Here is a 19,450-nt window from a genome sequence, read left to right on the forward strand (position 1 = left end):
ACCAGCAGAACAACAGTATGATGGCCTCATCCTAGCACCTTTACCCATAACTAAGAAACCTGCTGGATCAATCCAATAGCTCAGGTTCCTCTTTGCACAGTTCCCAACAGATGCCTGTGAGAAGCCCCAAAACAAAGGCCTGAATGCAAAAGCATTCTTCCCGCTTATGAGTCCCACCAAATTCAAATGGGACTTATTGCAAATTAGGTATGCATTTATGCAACTGCAGCCTTAACACCACAGCATTGGTGAGCCTGAACTCACAGATTCTCCAGCTGTTTACTTGTTCAGAGAGCAGAATTGCAAGCTCATTTTTGAAAGATCTCCAATGGCTGCATGGCGTGTAGAAATTTAACAGCTAATGCAGGAGTGGTTAACCTGGGACCTCTTCCAGATGTTGCTGAATTACATCTGCCACAGGTACATCCAGATTGGCTAACGGCAAAGGATGGTGGCAGCTGTAGTTCAAAATCTGGAAGGGGCACAGCTTAGCCACCCCTGGCTTATAAGCTTTTCCTGACATGGAGATGACACGACAAAGTTTCACTTGGAGAGGGGTGGGGAAATGGATGAATCTCAAGCATCAGATAAAGCTGTAAGAGTCTTGCAGCAGAGGAACAAACAAATGAATGGAGGGTGTAATCTTGTTCAACAGGGGAGAGCTGAAGATCAATAGCTACTACATTAGATGCTGACCTGATTCATTACAGATCAGCAAGGGTTTCGGACTCCCAATTATTTAGCAATGGCAACAATTGAAAGTTTTCCTGCATTAAATCAGGCTGCTGGGACAATGTGGGGAGGCGGATGTGCTTTGTTTGAAAGGACTTGTTAGTTTTGTTCTGGCACCAGTCACAAATTCCTAGGCTCAGAGGCATCCTGTTCCTTAATTTTCAGCTTATGTCTACCCACCTGAGTTCAACCAGATTTCCAGATGTAGCATTTACATCAAGTAAAAGATCACATGAAATGTGGAAATTGTGGGTAAGGGAATGTCAGGAAAATTGGGGGAGGGGGGAGTGCTGCCTGAATGCAGCCATACTTCCCACAACTCCATATTCTTCCATCTTCAACACTCAAAGGTGCCTCTTAGCTATTCTCCCAACTGCGCCAAAGCAGCTTTTTCACAAGCAGATGCTGTACAGCTGACCTAGCATCTAAATCAAGAAGAGGGAACCTGTTGGATGCTGTTATGTACTGAGTTGAATAGGATCCAAAAGGCAGCAGTCTGATTGGTCCTAGAACAATAGGATTCAGAATGCAGCAGTCTGATTGGCCCTAGAACAATGCAGCAGTATGATTAGTCCGCAGGAGCCACCCAATCCAGCTCCAGGTGGAAGTGAATCAGCAACCTGATTGGCCTACAGGAGAATCCCAGAATTAGCCAATCACGTGTGGCCCATTGTGTAAATAATGTATATAAAGCAGATATTTTGGGGAAAATTTCATTCCTCACTACTATGAGCTGAATAAAGAGCATGAAATCCACACTTGACTCCGAGTATATTTCAGACTCCAACTCCCATCACCCCCAAGGCTGCATATCTAAAGGTCAGTGATTTACATCAAGCTGCCCATAGAGCTGTGATGCAGCAGTATCTGGTGAGTCACAGGTTCCCCATTCTTGTTTAAATGATCCAACCATGTGGGTATGGACTGACTGCACAGTTCTTTCTACAGAATTAGAGCAATGCTGGGGTGGGGGGAGGTGCTGGCTGTCTTGGAATCAGTCCCTGCCCACATAGTGGGAAGCTATTGCCTACACAGGTTCTTGCTTTTCATACCACTACCTCTTTTACTCCACTTCCTCCACACATTCTGGTTAGCCTCCCTCTGCACCATGAACTGTTGTGTTACTTGTAGAGTCTATTCTCTATTAACTTCTTCCCCACTCCGTTCTGTAATACCCTTGACCTTTTCCTCAAGTTCATCTCCCTCTCTCTCTCTCTCTCTCTCTCTCTCTCTGTCTATATTGTTTCTTGAGCCTTCTTGCCTCTCAGGACCTCTTCTCAGCTTCCCTGTGTGAGGTTTTAATATCAGCCAAACTGACAACTTTCCCTTCCGTCACAGAAGGTGGATGATTTGCTCTCTGCTCAAGCAGCTGAATACAGTCATACCTCGGGTTGAATATGCTTCAGATTGAGCGTTTTTGGGTTGCGCTCCGCAGCGAGTGCTTTACTTCTGGGTTTACCCATGCAGATGCGAGTTGCGTTCACTTCAGGATGCGAATGGGGCTCCGGAACGGATCCCGTTTGCATCAAGAGGTATCACTGTACTGTACTCCAAAACCATCACATCATCTCTGTGTTGGACACGTCACTGACACAAGCACAATACAGAATTTGAGTAGTAGGGCTTACTTCAAAAAGTTTCATAAAAAGCAAAGGCCCACAAGAAAAATGTTGGTCTATAAGAAAATAAAAAGAAATCCACAATTGGGCGATCCCTTTCACAGATAGTTATTCTTTTAAAAAATAAATAAATGAGGAGACCATTGCTCATTTATTCCAGAATCCTAGGTATGCAACCTGATATCTGCAGCACCTAGCAGAGACTTATTCAGCTTGCTATCTTCATATTGGAACAAAATAATTTTGGTTTTTCCTTATTTTCCCTTCCCCCACATTTTGTTGCATCTTGCCTGATGGAGACCTCTAGAGACCTCTAAAGCTTGCCACTATTTTGACAATTTGGTAATGCCTAATAAAGGTATGGCCCAACTGTGAGTTTTGGAGTTTTCCCAAAAAGTTAGTAGATGTCATTTGTACATTCCTTCCTAATACCTTTAACACCCTGCAGCTGTGTGTTTGGTAGTATTTATGCCTGGGAAGGGTTGTTAGCATACTAAATCATGTAAAGGCCAGAGAATTTACCTTGTCTTGTAGGACATAAATTAGAAGCCTGGTTCTGTAACAATGCTTTTTATCGATCCAGCTGAAAGATTAACTTCCTAGCCGTGCTATTTGCTTCCACCTCTTTTCTAAACAGAAATAAAATGTAAATAGCATCACTTTTTAGTCACCTTCCATTATCTTTCAGGAAAAGACTGCCAGTGAACAAGTCTAGACCTTTAGCCCCAAAAGGCAACTCAAACCAAAATAAGTTTTACTGGGGTTTACTCCTCAATAAGCATGCTTCGTTTTGCAGCCTCTACTTTTGTGTGCTCATTTGGGATTATGTTGCACTGACTCAGTGGCCTAGTTTGCACATAATGCTAAATGATTGATTATTCTATGGTTTAGCATTATGTGTAAACCCAACTCAGCAGCTTAACTGTGGTTTATTAACATTGGGCATAGATTCCTGCATTTCAGGGGCTTGGACTAAATGGCCCTTGTGGTTCCTTCCAACTCTATAATGCCATGTTCCTAACCAAGGTTTATAGCTGGTTTGTAAACATTAGTCAATATTGGCCATAGCTTAGCAATACATTCAAGCCCAGGCCTCCTAATTAACTATGATTAAGGAGCTGTCGCTGCCACAAAGCTACAGAGCCACAAGTAAAACCACTTTTAAGGCTCAGTTGCTCTTACTGGTGCTAAACAGAAATACTGTTCTGTGACATAGTAAACCATGGGCTGAGTTACAGTTTGCCAGGCGCCTAACATTTAACTATGTTTCATGTTAACCATGGTTTAGTGTTGCCCACATATGAGGTCAGCGGGGCTTACTTTGGTGAAAACATGCATGGGAAGTTAAATTGGCTGACTTTACAGCTTTAGTATCACAGAAATCCACCTTATATTGAGTCGGACCATTGGTCAATCTTAGTTCAGCAGGTCTGCAGTAGTGACAAGGAGCCCCACTTGCAAAGGAAGAATCACTTTAAGCTCCTCCTTGTCCTTTCATAACCTGGTCCCTGTCCAAACCTGCTCCGCATCTGATGTCATCAGGTGGTAATGGTAGTGTTGAATGGCCTTACAGACAGCAAGAGTCCAATGTTAGAAACTCAGATATACAAGCTAGGCACAAAATGGCGCCTTAAACTAGGGTTACAGAATCCCGTTGTCATTTTTGGGCCAGACGGCTCGAAAGTCATATTTTTGAATATGACTTTTTGGTTCCTGAAATTCATTCCGATTGTGCAGATAAAATATAACCGACGGCATTCCATAGGATGTGTTGCTAGTGTGTGAAAACAGTCCAGGTCCAAGGATCCCCAGGCATGCGCTTCCAGATGGTGGAGACGTCAGGCGCTATCCTGGCTCCCGGGCATCTGCATTTGGACACAAGTGGCTGATAGCCAGGTGCAGAATGTACCTGGTGAATTTCAAACGCTGAGCAAGACCCGTGCTGGAATGGAGATTCACTGCTGGTGGTCTACACTGACTGACAGTGTCTCTCCACGATTTTGTCAGGTTACTCTCCTTGCCCTATCTGAACATGCCTGTGATTGAACCTGGGACCTTGTGCATGCAACATATGTGTATGTATGTATATACCATATTTTTCGCTCTATAAGACGCACTTTTTCCCTCCTAAAAAGTAGGGAAAATGTGTGTGTGTGTCTTATGGAGCGAATGCAGGCTGCGCAGCTAAGTCTCCGCAGGGCAGCAGGGTGCCTTCATCCCGCTGCCCTCCGGAGCTTCGCAGGCTGTTCCAGAAGCCAGAACAGCGAGACGGCGCGCTGTGCAGTGCTCCCTCTCCCTGTTCTGGCTTTTGGAATAGCCCGCGAAGCCTCCGCAGGGCATGGGAATGAAGGCTCCCTGTGCCCTGCGGAGGCTTTGCACGAAGCTAGCTGCACTCCCTCTAGCTATTCTGGCTTTTGGATAGCCCCTGAAGCCTCCGTAGGGCAGCGAGATGAAGGCACCCCGCTGCCCTGCGGAGGCTTCGCACAGCTCTTGGGGCTATCCCAGAAGCCAGAACAGCAAGAGGCTATCCCAGAAGCCAGATCCCTCTTGCTGTTCTGGCTTCTGGGATTCAGAATACTTTTTTTCTTGTATTCCACCCCTCAAAACTAGGTGCGTCTTATTGTCTGGTGCGTCCTATAGAGCGAAAAATAGGGGTATATATTACACACACACATACCACTTAGCTTCAGGGATAAAAATTAGATGCCCACTGCTCCTGCAGCCAGTTTCAAGCGAGAAAAATAAGTAAAAGAACGTTTTTTTTATTTTTTTCCAGTGAGAGCAAAACATACTCATTTCCCAGACGCTATAAATCACAGAGCCTCCGGGAGCACTTTTTGAAAAGGGGATTATCTTCTTATCAGCCACCAGCTCATAATTGTAATAAACTGCTCTCCCCCCTTCCCCGCCCTTTAACCCCACGAGAGACAGAGAGGACTGAGGCTTGGAAGCCCTCGGCAGGCGGCGTCAGCAAATACCTTTGCCGTGAGCTGATCAGGCAGCTCATTCATTGAACGCCTCGGCTGCGAAGCCAAAGAGTTCCGCTTACACGCATCAGGAAGGGGCCGCTTCACCCAGTTGCGCCCGGGTGGCTGCGCGTCCGCGCAAGAGCCGCCCCTTCTCTGGCGCAAAGGTCTGGGGCTGGTGGGCGTCGCGATTGGCTCTCGGACCTGCGAGCAGCTGCGCGCCCATTGGCTGCCGGGCTTCCTTTGTTCCTTTCGCCGCTGCCGCAGGAGAGCGGAAGTTTGAGCGCGCTCGCTTGCAGCTGGAGCTGCCCGGGGCCAGCGAGCGAGCGAGCGAGCCAGCGAAGTGAGCCTCCCTGCGCTCATTTCCTTTCTAACCACATCCGACTGTCAGGGAGCAACAGCAGGAGGGAGGAGGGCATTTGTGCTCTGAGTGTCTCCCTCGCCCCGGATCTCGCGTGCGCGCGCTGCGGATCCAACATGGATCTGGAAAGCAAGATCAAGAAGGTAAGGAAGCAGCGCGCAACTTCAGCGCGGGCGCGGAGGGAGCGAGGGCGGCTAAAGTTACCTGTCCGCGCTGGCCAACGCCCCTGACACTCTTGCTTGCTCCCTGCTATTGTTCTCCTCCTCGGTTTGTAAGATCCCAAACCTATTTTCCCCACACACACCCCTCTCCGTCTCAAGTTCATCCTTGGATAGTAGAGTGTGTCTCCTTCGTAATATTGAAGGGGAGAGGGCGCTGCTGCAGAGATATTATTATTATTATTATTATTATTATTATTATTATTATTTATTTTATTATTATTATATTGCTACTATGCAAATAAATATTTTTTTTGTTTTTAAAAGCATTGTCCCGGAGGGATTTGGCTGAGACTGTGGTTATCGGTAGGTTCCACAATCCTGGCAGGGCAAATCCTACCTACGTTTACTCAGAACTAGGTCGTTGTGTGTTTAATGGGGCGTACTCCCCAGTAAGTAGGTAAAAGTGCGTTCGATTCAGTCGGTGGAGCATGAGACTCTGAAGCTCAGGCTCATGGGTACGAGCCCCACGCTGGGTAAAAGATTTCTGCATTGCAGGAGGTTGGACTAGATGACCGCTGGGTCACTTCCAACTCTACAGTTCAATGATTCTATGAGTCTGGGAAAGCTGTGCCGAAAATAAAACCAAAAGTATACAGTAAAGTCTGAATGACAAGAGAAAATGGAGAAAATATTAGGCTCCTGTCCCTAGCACAATCTCCCGCTCCACCAGTCCTTCCAGGTGGTTTTTCCCCTCCCCAAAATTCAGATTCTTTGTTCTCTAGATATGCCCAAATATTACCAAACAGGAGTTAATCTGTGCTTGCTGTGATGGATTCTGCATTAGTGTGTACAGTTCAATATGTACGGACAAGCAGATCTCTTTTAAGTGTTCTCTAGTTCTATGATGCACTGACATTAAAAGCAGTGCAACTCCCTAAGGCTTTCACCTCTTTTACCATTTTTATTCTGTAAGTTTAGGATGGAAACTTGAATCTTTGCAACACCTGAGCTGTTTGGAACGAAATACTCTGCATTGGTTACTCAGATTTGTTGGAGGAGGCAGGCTGTTTTAGAAAAGCTGAGTCTTAATTGAGTAGGCATTTTCTAAAGCTGGAGCAAAATGTGTGCTCAACTGAAGTAGGTTTGTTGCACGCTTTTATTCAATTTTATGGTGTGCATAGGTGCCAAAATAAGGTAGAAGATGGGGAAATAGAGACATTTCTGCTCTAGTCATTAATGACAGGAATTACTATAATCTCTGACTTCTTGCTGGGATAGGCTCTACCTTAGAGAGGGCCAGAACATATGAACATATGAACTGTGGTGTTATTTAAAAGCAATAAACATTTTAATGTTTTTTAAAATCTTTTAACATTCTTATTATTGTTGATTTATTCTATTTACTTAATTCTTATTCAGCTACACAATCCACTTGGGTGCACCGTTGACCTGCTCTTAGTGGATCCCCACGTGTGCTCACGTGATCCCCATCAGCAGCAAACCTTTCTCTGCGAAAGAGCACACCTTAGCTCTTATGCACCCTGAGCACGCACTCTTTGCTCTGTTAAGTTTAAAAGCCTATTGATAAACCACACAGATTATTGGAGGAAAGAAGGAAAGGTCTACACACTGAAGTCAACCTACTGTGAAGTTATACCACAGTCCTATGAAGTAAGCAGAGGCGGTTTTGGGTGGCCCCAACGGTTCGACCACAGGGGGCGCAGCACTGCAGGGGCGCCACAACAGTGCTGTAGAATAGGGTGCAAGTGGTGGAGAGCCCAAATTTCAGCATCACACAGGGCGCCGCTGAAATTTGAGAGCCCAAAGACTGCCACTGAAGTATGTACGAGCTCCAGACCTGGGGAGCCTACCAGAACCTACAGTTGCTCCAGGGCAGCGAAACATCATGGTTCATGGCCTGGTGCTCAAATAGTTCTTCCATTTACTTTTTGTAGCCCACACCAGTGAAAGCTGATGAATAGATTGGATGTTGGTGTGCACTGTTGATGTATGCTAATAGTCTATTTGCGCAGCCTTATTTTGCTATTTCTTTTGAAAGAGTGAGAATATAAGAAAGAAGGGAACCTGAGCGCTTGAGCCCCAGGCTGCATGTCCCTTACGTTGGCCTAGAGTAGCCTTCCCCAGCCTAGCACCCTTCAGATGTTTTGGGCCATAACTCCCATCATCCCTGACCATTGGCCATGCTGACTGAGGTTGATGGGAGTTGCAGAACATCTGAAGGGCATCAGGTTGGGTGAAGGATGAGTTTCAGGTCCCAATGCCTGGCTCTGGCAGCACTAGCAATAGTCAACAATGTTTGGGCAACACGATGATCATATACATACGTAATAGACAATCTTTATAGAATTCTTTCCAACAATAACAAGTTCAAAATGAAATCTTAGACTCAAAGTCTCTGAAAGCCTTTAAATGAAGCGAGGTACCAAACTTTGCAATATAATGTCCAACAGAGTTTCCAACTTTGTAATATAATGAACAGAGATTCCGGATATTGACTGCTGTTTTGTAGATCTTTGTCAGCGTGGTGGGAGAATATAGAATTGTTTCATAAAGGTAAAGGGACCCCTGACCATTAGGTCCTGTCATGGCCGACTCTGGGGTTGCGGTGCTCATCTTGCTTTATTGGCCGAGGGAGCCGGCGTACAGCTTCCGGGTCATGTGGCCAGCATGACTAAGCCGCTTCTGGCGAACCAGAGCAGCGCACGGAAATGCCGTTTACCTTCCCGCCGGAGTGGTACCTATTTATCTACTTGCACTTTGACGTGCTTTCGAACTGCTAGGTTGGCAGGAGCAGGGACCGAGCAATGGGAGCTCACCCCCTCGCGGGGATTCGAACCGCCGGCCTACTGATCAGCAAGTCCTAGGCTCTGTGGTTTAACCCACAGCGCCACCCGCGTCCCTAGAATTGTTTCATAAACCCATCTTATTTCGAATGAATATATGTGAATGAAAATATAAAATGCTGTGGAGCAGTGCTCATGTATAATGTAGTCACTGCTCAGCATATATTCATTGAACTTGTTATTGTCTGAAAGAATTCTATAAGGATTGTCTATTACGTATGTATATGGTCATCATGTTGCCCAAACATTGTTGACGTTCTCTTTTGCAACACAGGGGTTTGTTTGGATACTTATTGTAGCACCAGAAATAGGCCAGATTGTGACTGTTTCTCCAGGGATACCAAATGAGTCCATGCAGAGAGTGGACTTGGACTTGGGCTTGAGCTACCAGACTCTAAATGCAACAATTATTGTGTCACATACCTGTACAACTCCATATGCACCAACGCCAACCAGTAAACTTCTGAACTTTCGGTATAAATAGTTTGAAGCTGCGTGAGCCATCTCGATAAATGAAAGAGAGGGGAAGTTTCTTAATATCCTGGTTAGCCAGAACTTCATGTAGGATGGTGGTAATTTTGCACAAAAAGGAATGTATATTCACTGGAAACATGATTAGGGAAGGAGTATAGTTAATGGATTCAACTTTATACTCATGCATTTCTTCAAGAACGTATATAATCTGCTCCATATTAGTTTTTCAGATGTCACTGCTTCTCCTTTAGTATATGAAAGAGGTCTCAGATAATTGGTCAGTGTCACACAAGTGAAAGGAACTCCAGGAAACTTGCTGATGTTTTTTGTGTTGCATTCAACTTCCAGTGTCTATGGCTACAAGCCAACTTTTTTTGTGACACTTCATAAAGGTACTGTATATTTAATTGTTGCCCGAAAGGCCATTTTTAAGGGCAGTTTAAAACTTGTGCTGAAAGTGATAGCTTAGCAACATAGCTCTTTCCATCATCATATATATCTTCAGAATATTTTACATGGAAGAATAAATGTATGCTTGCTTCTTTGATGTTACATTTAGCAAGCATTAGGCTGAAGTAGTCAATCTGTTGTCCAGCTTTTGTTAACACACACACACTCACTCACTCACTCTCTCTCTCTCTCTCTCTCTCTCTTAGAGGAAGTATGACTCTTTCAGTTAGGTTTTGGGATTACAGAAAATTATAAGAGACCGCATATCTGTCATTTAAACAAATCTGTTGAGACCCTGGAAAATGTTTTCAGGTGGGTATCTTACCTGCAGGAGTGTGTTATACAGTATACAGTGGTACCTTGGTTTAAGAACGGCTTAGTTTATGAACAACTTGGATTAAGAACGCTGCAAACCCGGAAGTAGGTGTTTTGGTTTGTGAACTTTGCCTTGAAATAAGAACATGTTTCGCTTCCTGTTGAGTGTGTTCCATTTGTAAATCGAGTCCCCCACTGCTATGGGAAAGCACACCTTGGTTTAAGAATGCTTTGGTTTAAGAACGGACTTCCAGAACGGATTAAGTACTTAAACCAAGGTACCAGTGTACAAGAATAGCTGTTGTTGTGGAGAACAAGAAACTGTGTCCAGGCCGTGGCCATGAACAGAAATTTGTGAATGATATATTTACTCTCTTACGCAGCCATCTGCAACCTCTTTGTTTAGGAATAAATGGAAATAAATGTTTATGAAAGATTTAAGAGATCCCGTTCCAGAAGAAGATAAAATGTAGTAAGGATAAACACATGCCAGTGTTGGCATAAGCTATGTGGTAGTTGTATAAGTATCGCTGTAATCTGGAGGCCAGAAAAATAGAAGAGAACATGTAGTATGTTGGTAAGAAACTCTTCTTCATAAACGTTGTCCCTGCCATCGGTTGGAACCAACCCACTTCCTAAATTTTAAGAAATTTAATGTGAGGTGGATTAATCCGTTCCAGTCCTGGCAACTGAACACATCCTAATAGGCAAAACTGTGCATCCCCTTTGATCTCAGTGATGCTCTTTGGTAGTTCTGACCTGGTGAAAACTGACTCCATTAACTGTGGCCAACAGAGAGCTTTGATGCTCTGTGATTTCAGGCTTCCTGATGCAATGGTGAGCATAAATATCAGGTTTGAGACCTTCTTCTCGTTACCTGATCTTGTGTGAAATCTGAAGACCTGTGGAAAAGTACATCTGAAAAACATCCATCTGGTTCTCCCATCTTTGAAAGCAACCGCTTTGCTCTCTTCATAAATTCCATAACTTGGTTTTCTCGCTGGAACATACTTTACCTTAATTCAAAGCCATCCTATGAGCTGAATGAGAATGTACTTCTATAATTATAGCTCTTAATTGCTTCATAGAGCATGTTCATTTTCAAAAATGACATTGCAGACAAAGGTGGCTGCTACTTTATAGATGTGGTGCATTCTTCATTTTTTTTATCAAGACTTTCTGGTTCCACACAAAGAACAAGAGAAAAGTAGCTGGGAAGACAATAATACGGCGGAGGAGAAATTAGGAGCATAATTCCCTGTCGCTCTTCAAACAGTTGTTGAAGACATTGCATCAAACTGGAAATGAGAAGGATTCAGTGGTAAAGAGACTATATGATATACAGGCATTCAACCTTTATTATTTCCCTTCTCATGTTCCCTAGGATCACATTTTAAAGAATTTTCTGAGCTGCCTTGAATATACAAATGAATAAATATAAGTTTTGTGTTTGGTCACTTCCTTGCTGGCTCTTTTTTATTTTTTAAAAAAGTTATTCCAATGTATTCCTGTAAGGTGCCTTTCCTGTGGAGGGATCAAGGAATACCTGCACAAAACTCAAGATGCAAATGGAAACATTAAGAACAGGGTAGCCAGTGTGGTACCCTTCGGATACTGTTGGGCTATAACTCCCATTATTCCTAACCATCGGGCAGGTCGATGAGCGCTGGAGTCTAACAACATCTGGCAGCACCACATTATCTCCCTTTGATTTGAGGATTCGTAGGCCTTCTGTATCCCAGAAAAGCAACTTTCTAACATTGCAACCCTTCACATATCTACTCAGAAGTCTCAATGAGTTCAGTGGGGCCTATTTCAAGGTAAGCAGGTATATAGGATTGCAGCCAAATTTATTTGAATGTCTCCATGCTTCCATTGAAAAGTTAACCTGAAGCAGAAAGGTTAGAAGTGAACTCCTAGATACTAAAGGCCTCTTGGGTTGTCTTTATTTCATCTGTGGGTGAATAATGCAGCGAAGAAAAATGGCAAGATATTTATTTTGGGTATGTGGTAAAATGGGATGAGATAGGGAGGTAAGATGATAGACATGGCATCTGTGTGAGATTTCATGTCCCATAAAGAAGGGTTATTGGTTCTTGACAATGAGCTTGAAATAAACAATCTCTGAGAAAATCTTCTGCCTGCCCAGAATAAATTGCTCATAATTCTCTTACCCAAATCCTGAGTGCCTCAGAGGTTAGAGCTTGAGTAATTGCAAAATACAGTCTTAATGCCTAATTCACTGAGTGCATTCATGTGCCAGGGATGCCTTTAACATTAGACTAATCTCTCCCACATATACAACTGCTACCTGATTTTATCTCTTTTTATAGATAGAGTCATAGAATTGCAGAGTTGGAAGGGACCCTCAGGGTCATCTAGTCCAACCCCCTGCAATGCAGGAATCTCTGAGTATAATGCTATGTGTTTGACGGAGGTTGTGATTTTTCCCAGTGTCTGTCTTTCCCATTAACTTCACCATGGAGATGCCGAGAGCTATACAGTTGGTGCTTTATTGAGCCCCTGTTAGTTAAACCTTTGTTCCGAGTTAGAATTCGCTCTGCCCTGTCTGTGACATTGGTGGACTCCATAAAAACGTGTCAGTAGGTCACTGCCTCGCGGTCCCATTTGCATGCTGTGATCACATAGTTTGCCTCAGGAAAGGAGAGGCTGGCACTGAAGCAGAGAAATTTGCGTCCGTTTGGAAAATAAGGGGGGAACATTCACATTCAGACGGCTACTCTTTAAAGAAGAATGGTATGTGTCTGCCTTTTTTAAAAGGGGTTTTTTGAGAGGAGTTAAATTCTGGGATGTGCCTGAACAATGAAAATAGGGAATGAGACAACTTGCTAAAAATCCTGTATTGCAAGCAGCACTCACTTTATATGCAGAAGTAAAAGTTTCTGCTCTGTTCGTTTACTGCAAAGTGCCACTTGGCATTTCTTGCAGGGCATTTCTTGATCCTTGTTGTTTTGCGGCGGCTGCCTTGGAAACCAGTTCAGAGTGAAAATCAACATCCAGTCACCATTTCAATAAATCTTCCCAGTTCAACAGACCAATTGAAAATGGGACAAAATGGAAAAAGTCCTGGGTTGTTTTTTTTATAACAGGACAACATTCTCAGCCATTCGGGTAATTTTGTACCAGCGAAATTAATTCTATATTTTGTAATTGTCAAAATTGCTAGTTAGCAAGATAGACCAGAATTCCCTTATATGTGTGGGAATTTTCTCAAAGATGGCCTGGGTAGCTTTCTGTGTGGGGCGGCAGGGGGGCAGGAAACATAAAGTGACAAAATCAAAATGTAAAGCAATAAAATTAAATAACACGTTTTAATACCAGCTAGGCCTTAATAATCGCCTTTTGTCCATTAGAAACATTTCTAACCTCTTGCATTGGTACTGTGTTTCATTGCAATATATGATTTTAATACACCTATTGAGGCTTTATATACATTCCCTCGGTAGCCCTTAGAACAGCCCTGTAAAACAAGCTAATATGGCTATCCCCATTTTATAGATGAAGCTGAGAAGTGGTGGTTTGCCCAAGGCTTTCCCAGTGCTGAGCGCAGGTTTGAACCAGAGTTTTCCCAATTCATAGCTCCCACTCATTCCCAGTGTGGTGCACCAGGCCTGAGGTGCACATGGGATTCCCACACAAGGAATAGCTTCTTTGCCTGAAACAAATATTTGCATGCATCCCTGTCACTTATGCAGACCTATTTCCACAAATAAAGTCAATGGGAAGCCCCAGCATGATTTGTGTGCACTCACAAAGCATGGACCAGAGATACTGGGCTTAAGATGCCTGACAGCGTTCTTCTTTTATGTATCATCTGTTTGGAAGAATGATGAAAAAGTGAAGCCTAAGTAAAAGCAATTCCCTGCTGAATTTGAGGCTTCTTGCTGTTCCCTGTCTCCGTCAGCCAATCCATGTTGCCAGTACATGTATGGTCTAGTGCCAGCTAGCTATGCATATGGTCTTGTTACGGATAAATGTTAGAAGGGTTTGGTTAAGGCCACAGTCACACTGAGGCTCACCTGCAAGAAAATCTCCTGCGCATAATAGCTGCTGGTTCCGACAGCCGCTTAAGTGTTATAATATACAGTGGTACCTCGGGTTAAGTACTTAATTTGTTCCAGAGGTCCGTTCTTAACCTGAAACTGTTCATATATATATATATATATATATATATATATATATATATATATATATGTTTTCCAATATAAAACTATACAAAACAAAACATCCAATTTATCACCAACATCTTTTTTTTGACTTCCATCAACATGTCTGATAATTCTCCGTCTTAATCACTTCTTGCACATTTCTTAATTTAATGTTGCATCTTAATTTACCATATTTTTAAAACAATATTTCTACCATACATTCTCACAGAGCTTCCTGAAAGCTTACAAACATTATCTGGTCATCACATATAGTTTTCATATAATCTGTAAATTTAATCCAGTCTTCAGTGAATCTCTGGTCTCGTCGGTTCTGGATCCTTCCTGTTAATTTATCAAGTTCTGCATATTCCATTAATTTCATTCTCCATTCTTCAATCGTAGGTAATTCTTCTTGTTTCCATTTTTGGGCCATTAGTATTCTTGCTGCCGTTACTGCGTATAAAAATAACTTCCATTCTTCCTTATTAATTTCATTTCCTATTATTCCTAATAGAAATGCTTCTGGGTTCTTAACAAATGTATATTTCAACATCTTTTTTAACTCATTATATATCCTTTCCCAAAAGCATTTCACTTTTTTACACTCCCACCACATATGGTAAAATGTTCCTTCTTTTTCTTTACACTTCCAGCATTTATTACTTACTTTATGCATTTTTGCTAATTTTACTGGTGTTACATACCATCTATATATCATTTTCATCACATTTTCCTTTATTATAGTACACGCAGTAAATTTCATTCCTTCATTCCACAATTTAAACCAGTCTTTAAATTGTATATTATATCCAAAATCTTTGGCCCAATGGATCATAACCAATTTAACCTCCTCGTCCTTTGTATACCATTCCAATAATAATTTATACATTTTAGACAAAATTTTTACATCATTATTCAATACTTCCAATTGATATTTTGATTCCTTGTCGGTAAAACCTCTTTCTAATACATCTTTTTTAAACATTTCATTAATCTGAAAATAATGCAACCAATCATTTACATATTCTTTTACTTCAACATATGGTTTCAGTTTCCATTTACTTCCTTCTTTCATTATTAAACTCCCATATGTTATCCACCTCCCCCTCATATTGATCTTCTTCACACTCATCACCTCCAACAACCTGAAACTGTTCTTAACCTGAAGCACCACTTTAGCTAATGGGGCCTCCCGCTGCCGCTGTGCCGCCAGAGCACAATTTCTGTTCTCATCCTGAAGCAAAGTTCTTAACCTGAGGTACTATTTCTGGGTTAGCGGAGTCTGTAACCTGAAGCGTATGTAACCTGAAGCGTATGTAACCCGAGGTACCACTGTACATGTAATTTTCAGAAGGTCAGTTCCACTCTGCTCATAGAGAGGGCTGTGTCCCCCACATCGTGTCAGCTCCGCTCCCTTCCAACATCTGCATTTGGCAGGGCATTGAAAAGGGGAGCCTCTTTGTGTATATTTCCCCATTATTACTACTACTTGTATTCGTCTTCTTTCTTGGCAATCACTCGTAGCCAAGTAAGATAGTAGTACCAGATGACTGGGTTGCCCCAGCTGCTCTGGGTGGCTTCCAGCACATATAAAACCATAATAAAACATCACACATTAAAAAGCTTCCCTATACAGTACAGGCCTTCAGATGTCATCTAAAGATTGTATAGCTACTTGTCTCCTTGACATCTGATGGGAGGACGTTCCACTGAGTGGGTGCCACTACCAAGAAGGCCCTCTGTCTGGTTCCCTGTAGCTTCACTCCTCGCAGTGAGAGAACTGCCAGAAGGCCCTCGGTCCTGGATCTTGGTGTCGGGCCAAAAGAACAAAGAATATCCACTTGCTTGTATCTGAAGGCATCTGTGTGAGCTTGTGCATCTTTGCCTCTGTTTCTCTTCACCACTACCTGTGGGTGTTCAAGATATAACACTAGATTGGAGACTACTGGCAGTCCTTCTCAGGCCAGGGACATTTGCCAGGGGCAAGAGGAATTGTGGGCACCTGCTCATATATTCCTGATGTTGTGTCTCTAAGAGTCTAGATACACACCTGGTTGGCATTGCATCTCTGTGTAGCCACACAAGGATGCCAGCATATGATGCCACCATGTCCTTTTGCAGCAGAACATGTGACACTGTCATTGTGGCTGCATTCTGTGTGTTGGCCACCATTATATTAAGTGACAGGTGACAATTCCTCTCAGAATTTGTTCCTCCCCACCCAGTAATTTCCCCTGCAAATCTTAGCCTCCAATGAGAACATGCAACATATGAATACATTATTTGATGGTGCAGATCTTCTTCCTCTTCTTGAGAGGGAGAGATGATATTCAGCACTTCTGTTTCCCCAGACATTTGATTGGCAGCAGCCAGGAAGCTGAGGTTTGGTCAGTGCTCTTTAATATAAAAGAGAGCCAGCTTTTGAGTCCCCAGAAACATTCCAAGCTGATTAAAGCAAGATTTCTTTTTCAAACATGAGGCTGGCCTGCAACCATTTATAACACTTTGCTCTGAAGTAATATTTTAGTCGTGAAGGCATTGTGAAGCAGATGACTTCAATCAGTAGACTTGTAATGCTTTTCGTTCGCAGACTGCCTTGAAATCAAACTGGGCGTATTTGAAATGCCAGATGTTTTTTTAGAATTTTTAGCAACTGACATCCAGAAACCTCTTCTTGGCTACATTTCAAATGACCTATGTGTCTTACTTTCTTCCATGATTCCATTTATGGATAAATTGATTCCATCCTCTTTAAAAAAAGAAGAAGAAAAAGCATGCAGGCAGATTTCTTATCCTTTTGAGTATTGAAAGGCAAGCTTGGTGTTCAGTCAGAATTCCACACAGGTGTAAAGCATTATTTAGCAATTGCAATACACACTTTTGGGTAAGTGGTAATGATAATTATGAATATTATGTCTGAAACCCTTTCACCTTGAAGCTTGCTGCTTTTACTTACGCAGTGGCAAAAGCCTGTGTCCCCTCATGAAAAGCCAGCCAAAGGCTTACAGCCCATTACTCATTTTCATGAAAACTGGCCATTTCTTTTCTGCTCAACAAATCTGCTTGCTGAAGCACTCTTGCAGAACATAAGTTTCATGTGGTCTTTTCTTTCTATATTGATAGAAACGTAAGGCTGTTGTCACACCTGGCTGTTGCCTAGTAGCCAGTAGGTGGTCAACTCCAGCAGGACAAATGTCTGGCAGGCAAGCAAGCACCACTGGTGGCAGGTGGCCCAGGCGAGCTGTTCCAACAGAGGCAGGATGTGTTACATAGTGACTTGCTAAACCGCTGGAGGGGGAACCTGATTCAGTAGGGCTGGGCGAGATCTGGTTTTCAGCATCGCAATACATCACCAGCTAAACATTGTGATATACCGATATATCACAATGTCTGAAATAAGAATGGAACTATGTAGAGGTGAATGGTATGGTTGGGTGATATCTGGTTTTGAACTTTGTGATATATCGCCAGCTAAACAGTGTGATATACTGAAATATCTCAATGTCTGCAATACGGGTAGACCTGATTTTCAACTTTGTGGTGTATCACCAGCTAAACATCGCAATATACTGATATATCACAATGTCTGAAATAAGGATGGAGCTCTGTAGAGGCATTGGCTGGCTTCACGGTTTATGCCACATTGTAATATTTGCCTACCACACCCGCACCCACATCATGATTTGCAATATATTGCCAGGTCAAGAACTATGACAATGATACCACAATATGGACTTCAAACTGGTTTTGGACGATATATCGATATATCACCCAGCCCTGGTCCAATCATGTGTTTCTTATTTCAGTGTCCTGCTATCACTACCGCTATCACAAAGCCAAATGCATTAAAGAGCCAGCTGCTATTCAGAAATTACAGGGCTAGGAAGAAAGGTGTGAAGCTTCCATAATGCAGCTTCAAGTGAATTATCTTGTTGAAAGTTGATATCTCCCCCTGCCTATATCTTAGAATTTTGGAAGTTTGCCAGTTGAAGCACTCTAAAAATAATACTATGTGCCTTGGGAAATATATTTTTTTAAAACTCTGTTGTTGTTTTTTGTTTTCTAGATGGGCTTAGGGCATGAAGAAGGATCAGGAGCCCCTTGCTTGAAGTGCAAAGACAAATGTGAAGGATTTGAGCTACATTTCTGGAGGTAAGAGGAGAGGTTTCCTGATTTACCGAAACATTTCTATTGCAGATAAGCATATCTGCACAACACAGGCCTCATTTGGCCACAAACTGACTCATTCAGACATAAACTTAACTACATCACACATATGGACAAAATTGGGGAAAATTAACACATGAAGGAATTGATTCTGATTAGAACAGCAAGCATGAGTTATGCTAGCATTTTCAAGGATATGAGAAAGATGCCATACTATTCACTGCTATCGTGCACACATCTTGCCTGTGGGCTTTTCACAGGCTACTATGAGAACAGAATACTTGGCTAGGTGGACCTTTGGTCCCATGCAGTAGAGCATGGGTAGGCAAACTAAGGCCCGGGGGGCGGATCCGGCCCAATCGCCTGTGGACAGTCCGGGAATCAGTGTGTTTTTACATGAGTAGAATGTGTCCTTTTATTTAAAATGCATCTCTGGGTTATTTGTGGGGCATAGGAATTCATTCATTCCCCCCCCCAAAAAAATAGAATCCGGCTCCCCACAAGGTCTGAGGGACAGTGGACCAGCCCCCTGCTGAAAACGTTTGCTGACCCCTGCAGTAGAGCTCTTAGATTCTTATGAGCATATAAATAAAATGTGGGTTCAGGCAAGCCAGGGCCAGTTCGCCCATGAGGAGAGTTGAGACTGCCCCAGGCGGCAGGGTCTACCAGGGCAGCTAATCCCATTGTTGATTTTCCTTTCTTTCCCTCACCCACCCTTGTTCCTGATGTGGTTCTTCCCTGACCCCCTTCATCTCTGGTGGGGAGGGAGGATGCCATTTTGAGGTCTGCCTCAGATGCCAAAATGTCTTGGGCCAGCCTTGAGGAAATTTAATGCTGTGTACAGTTGCTTACTTAGAAGTCAGATGATTTCCATTGGGCTTGCTTCCAATGAGAGTACAGTTTTGACTGTACTGTGAAGAAATGCTACCGGTGCTTGGTGTTGCTATAGAATTTAGCCAAGGAGCCAAATGTGTTGATACTGCTTGTCATGGATTGAACAGTCTGGGAATTTCTGCATGAGGTGTCGCTCCTCTGACCCCTGCTGGGCTACCTTGTCTCCCTTTCCAAAGTGTGTGTGTGGAAGAACCATCTTTTATACAGGCACCAAATCCTTGTGATGTCTGGGACGCTACCTATGAACCCCAACTTCCAGTTAATTACAGCTTGTAAGC

General features: G+C 43.0%; 1 protein-coding gene across 1 annotated transcript in view; it reads left to right on the plus strand.

Annotated features, from left to right (window-relative positions):
* Positions 1–5,666: 5,666 nt before the first annotated feature.
* The window catches only part of TES (testin LIM domain protein), a 28,993-nt gene continuing 15,209 nt past the window's right edge, over positions 5,667–19,450 (plus strand). Inside the window, exons 1-2 of the mRNA XM_081023773.1 lie at positions 5,667–5,821; positions 18,178–18,263. Coding sequence (XP_080879899.1) covers positions 5,795–5,821; positions 18,178–18,263 — 113 coding nt within the window. The 5' untranslated portion in view covers positions 5,667–5,794. The remainder of the gene's footprint in view (positions 5,822–18,177; positions 18,264–19,450) is intronic.

Source organism: Podarcis pityusensis, assembly GCF_964106645.2.
Source record: "Podarcis pityusensis genome assembly, chromosome: 10".
Classification (NCBI taxonomy): domain Eukaryota; kingdom Metazoa; phylum Chordata; class Lepidosauria; order Squamata; family Lacertidae; genus Podarcis; species Podarcis pityusensis.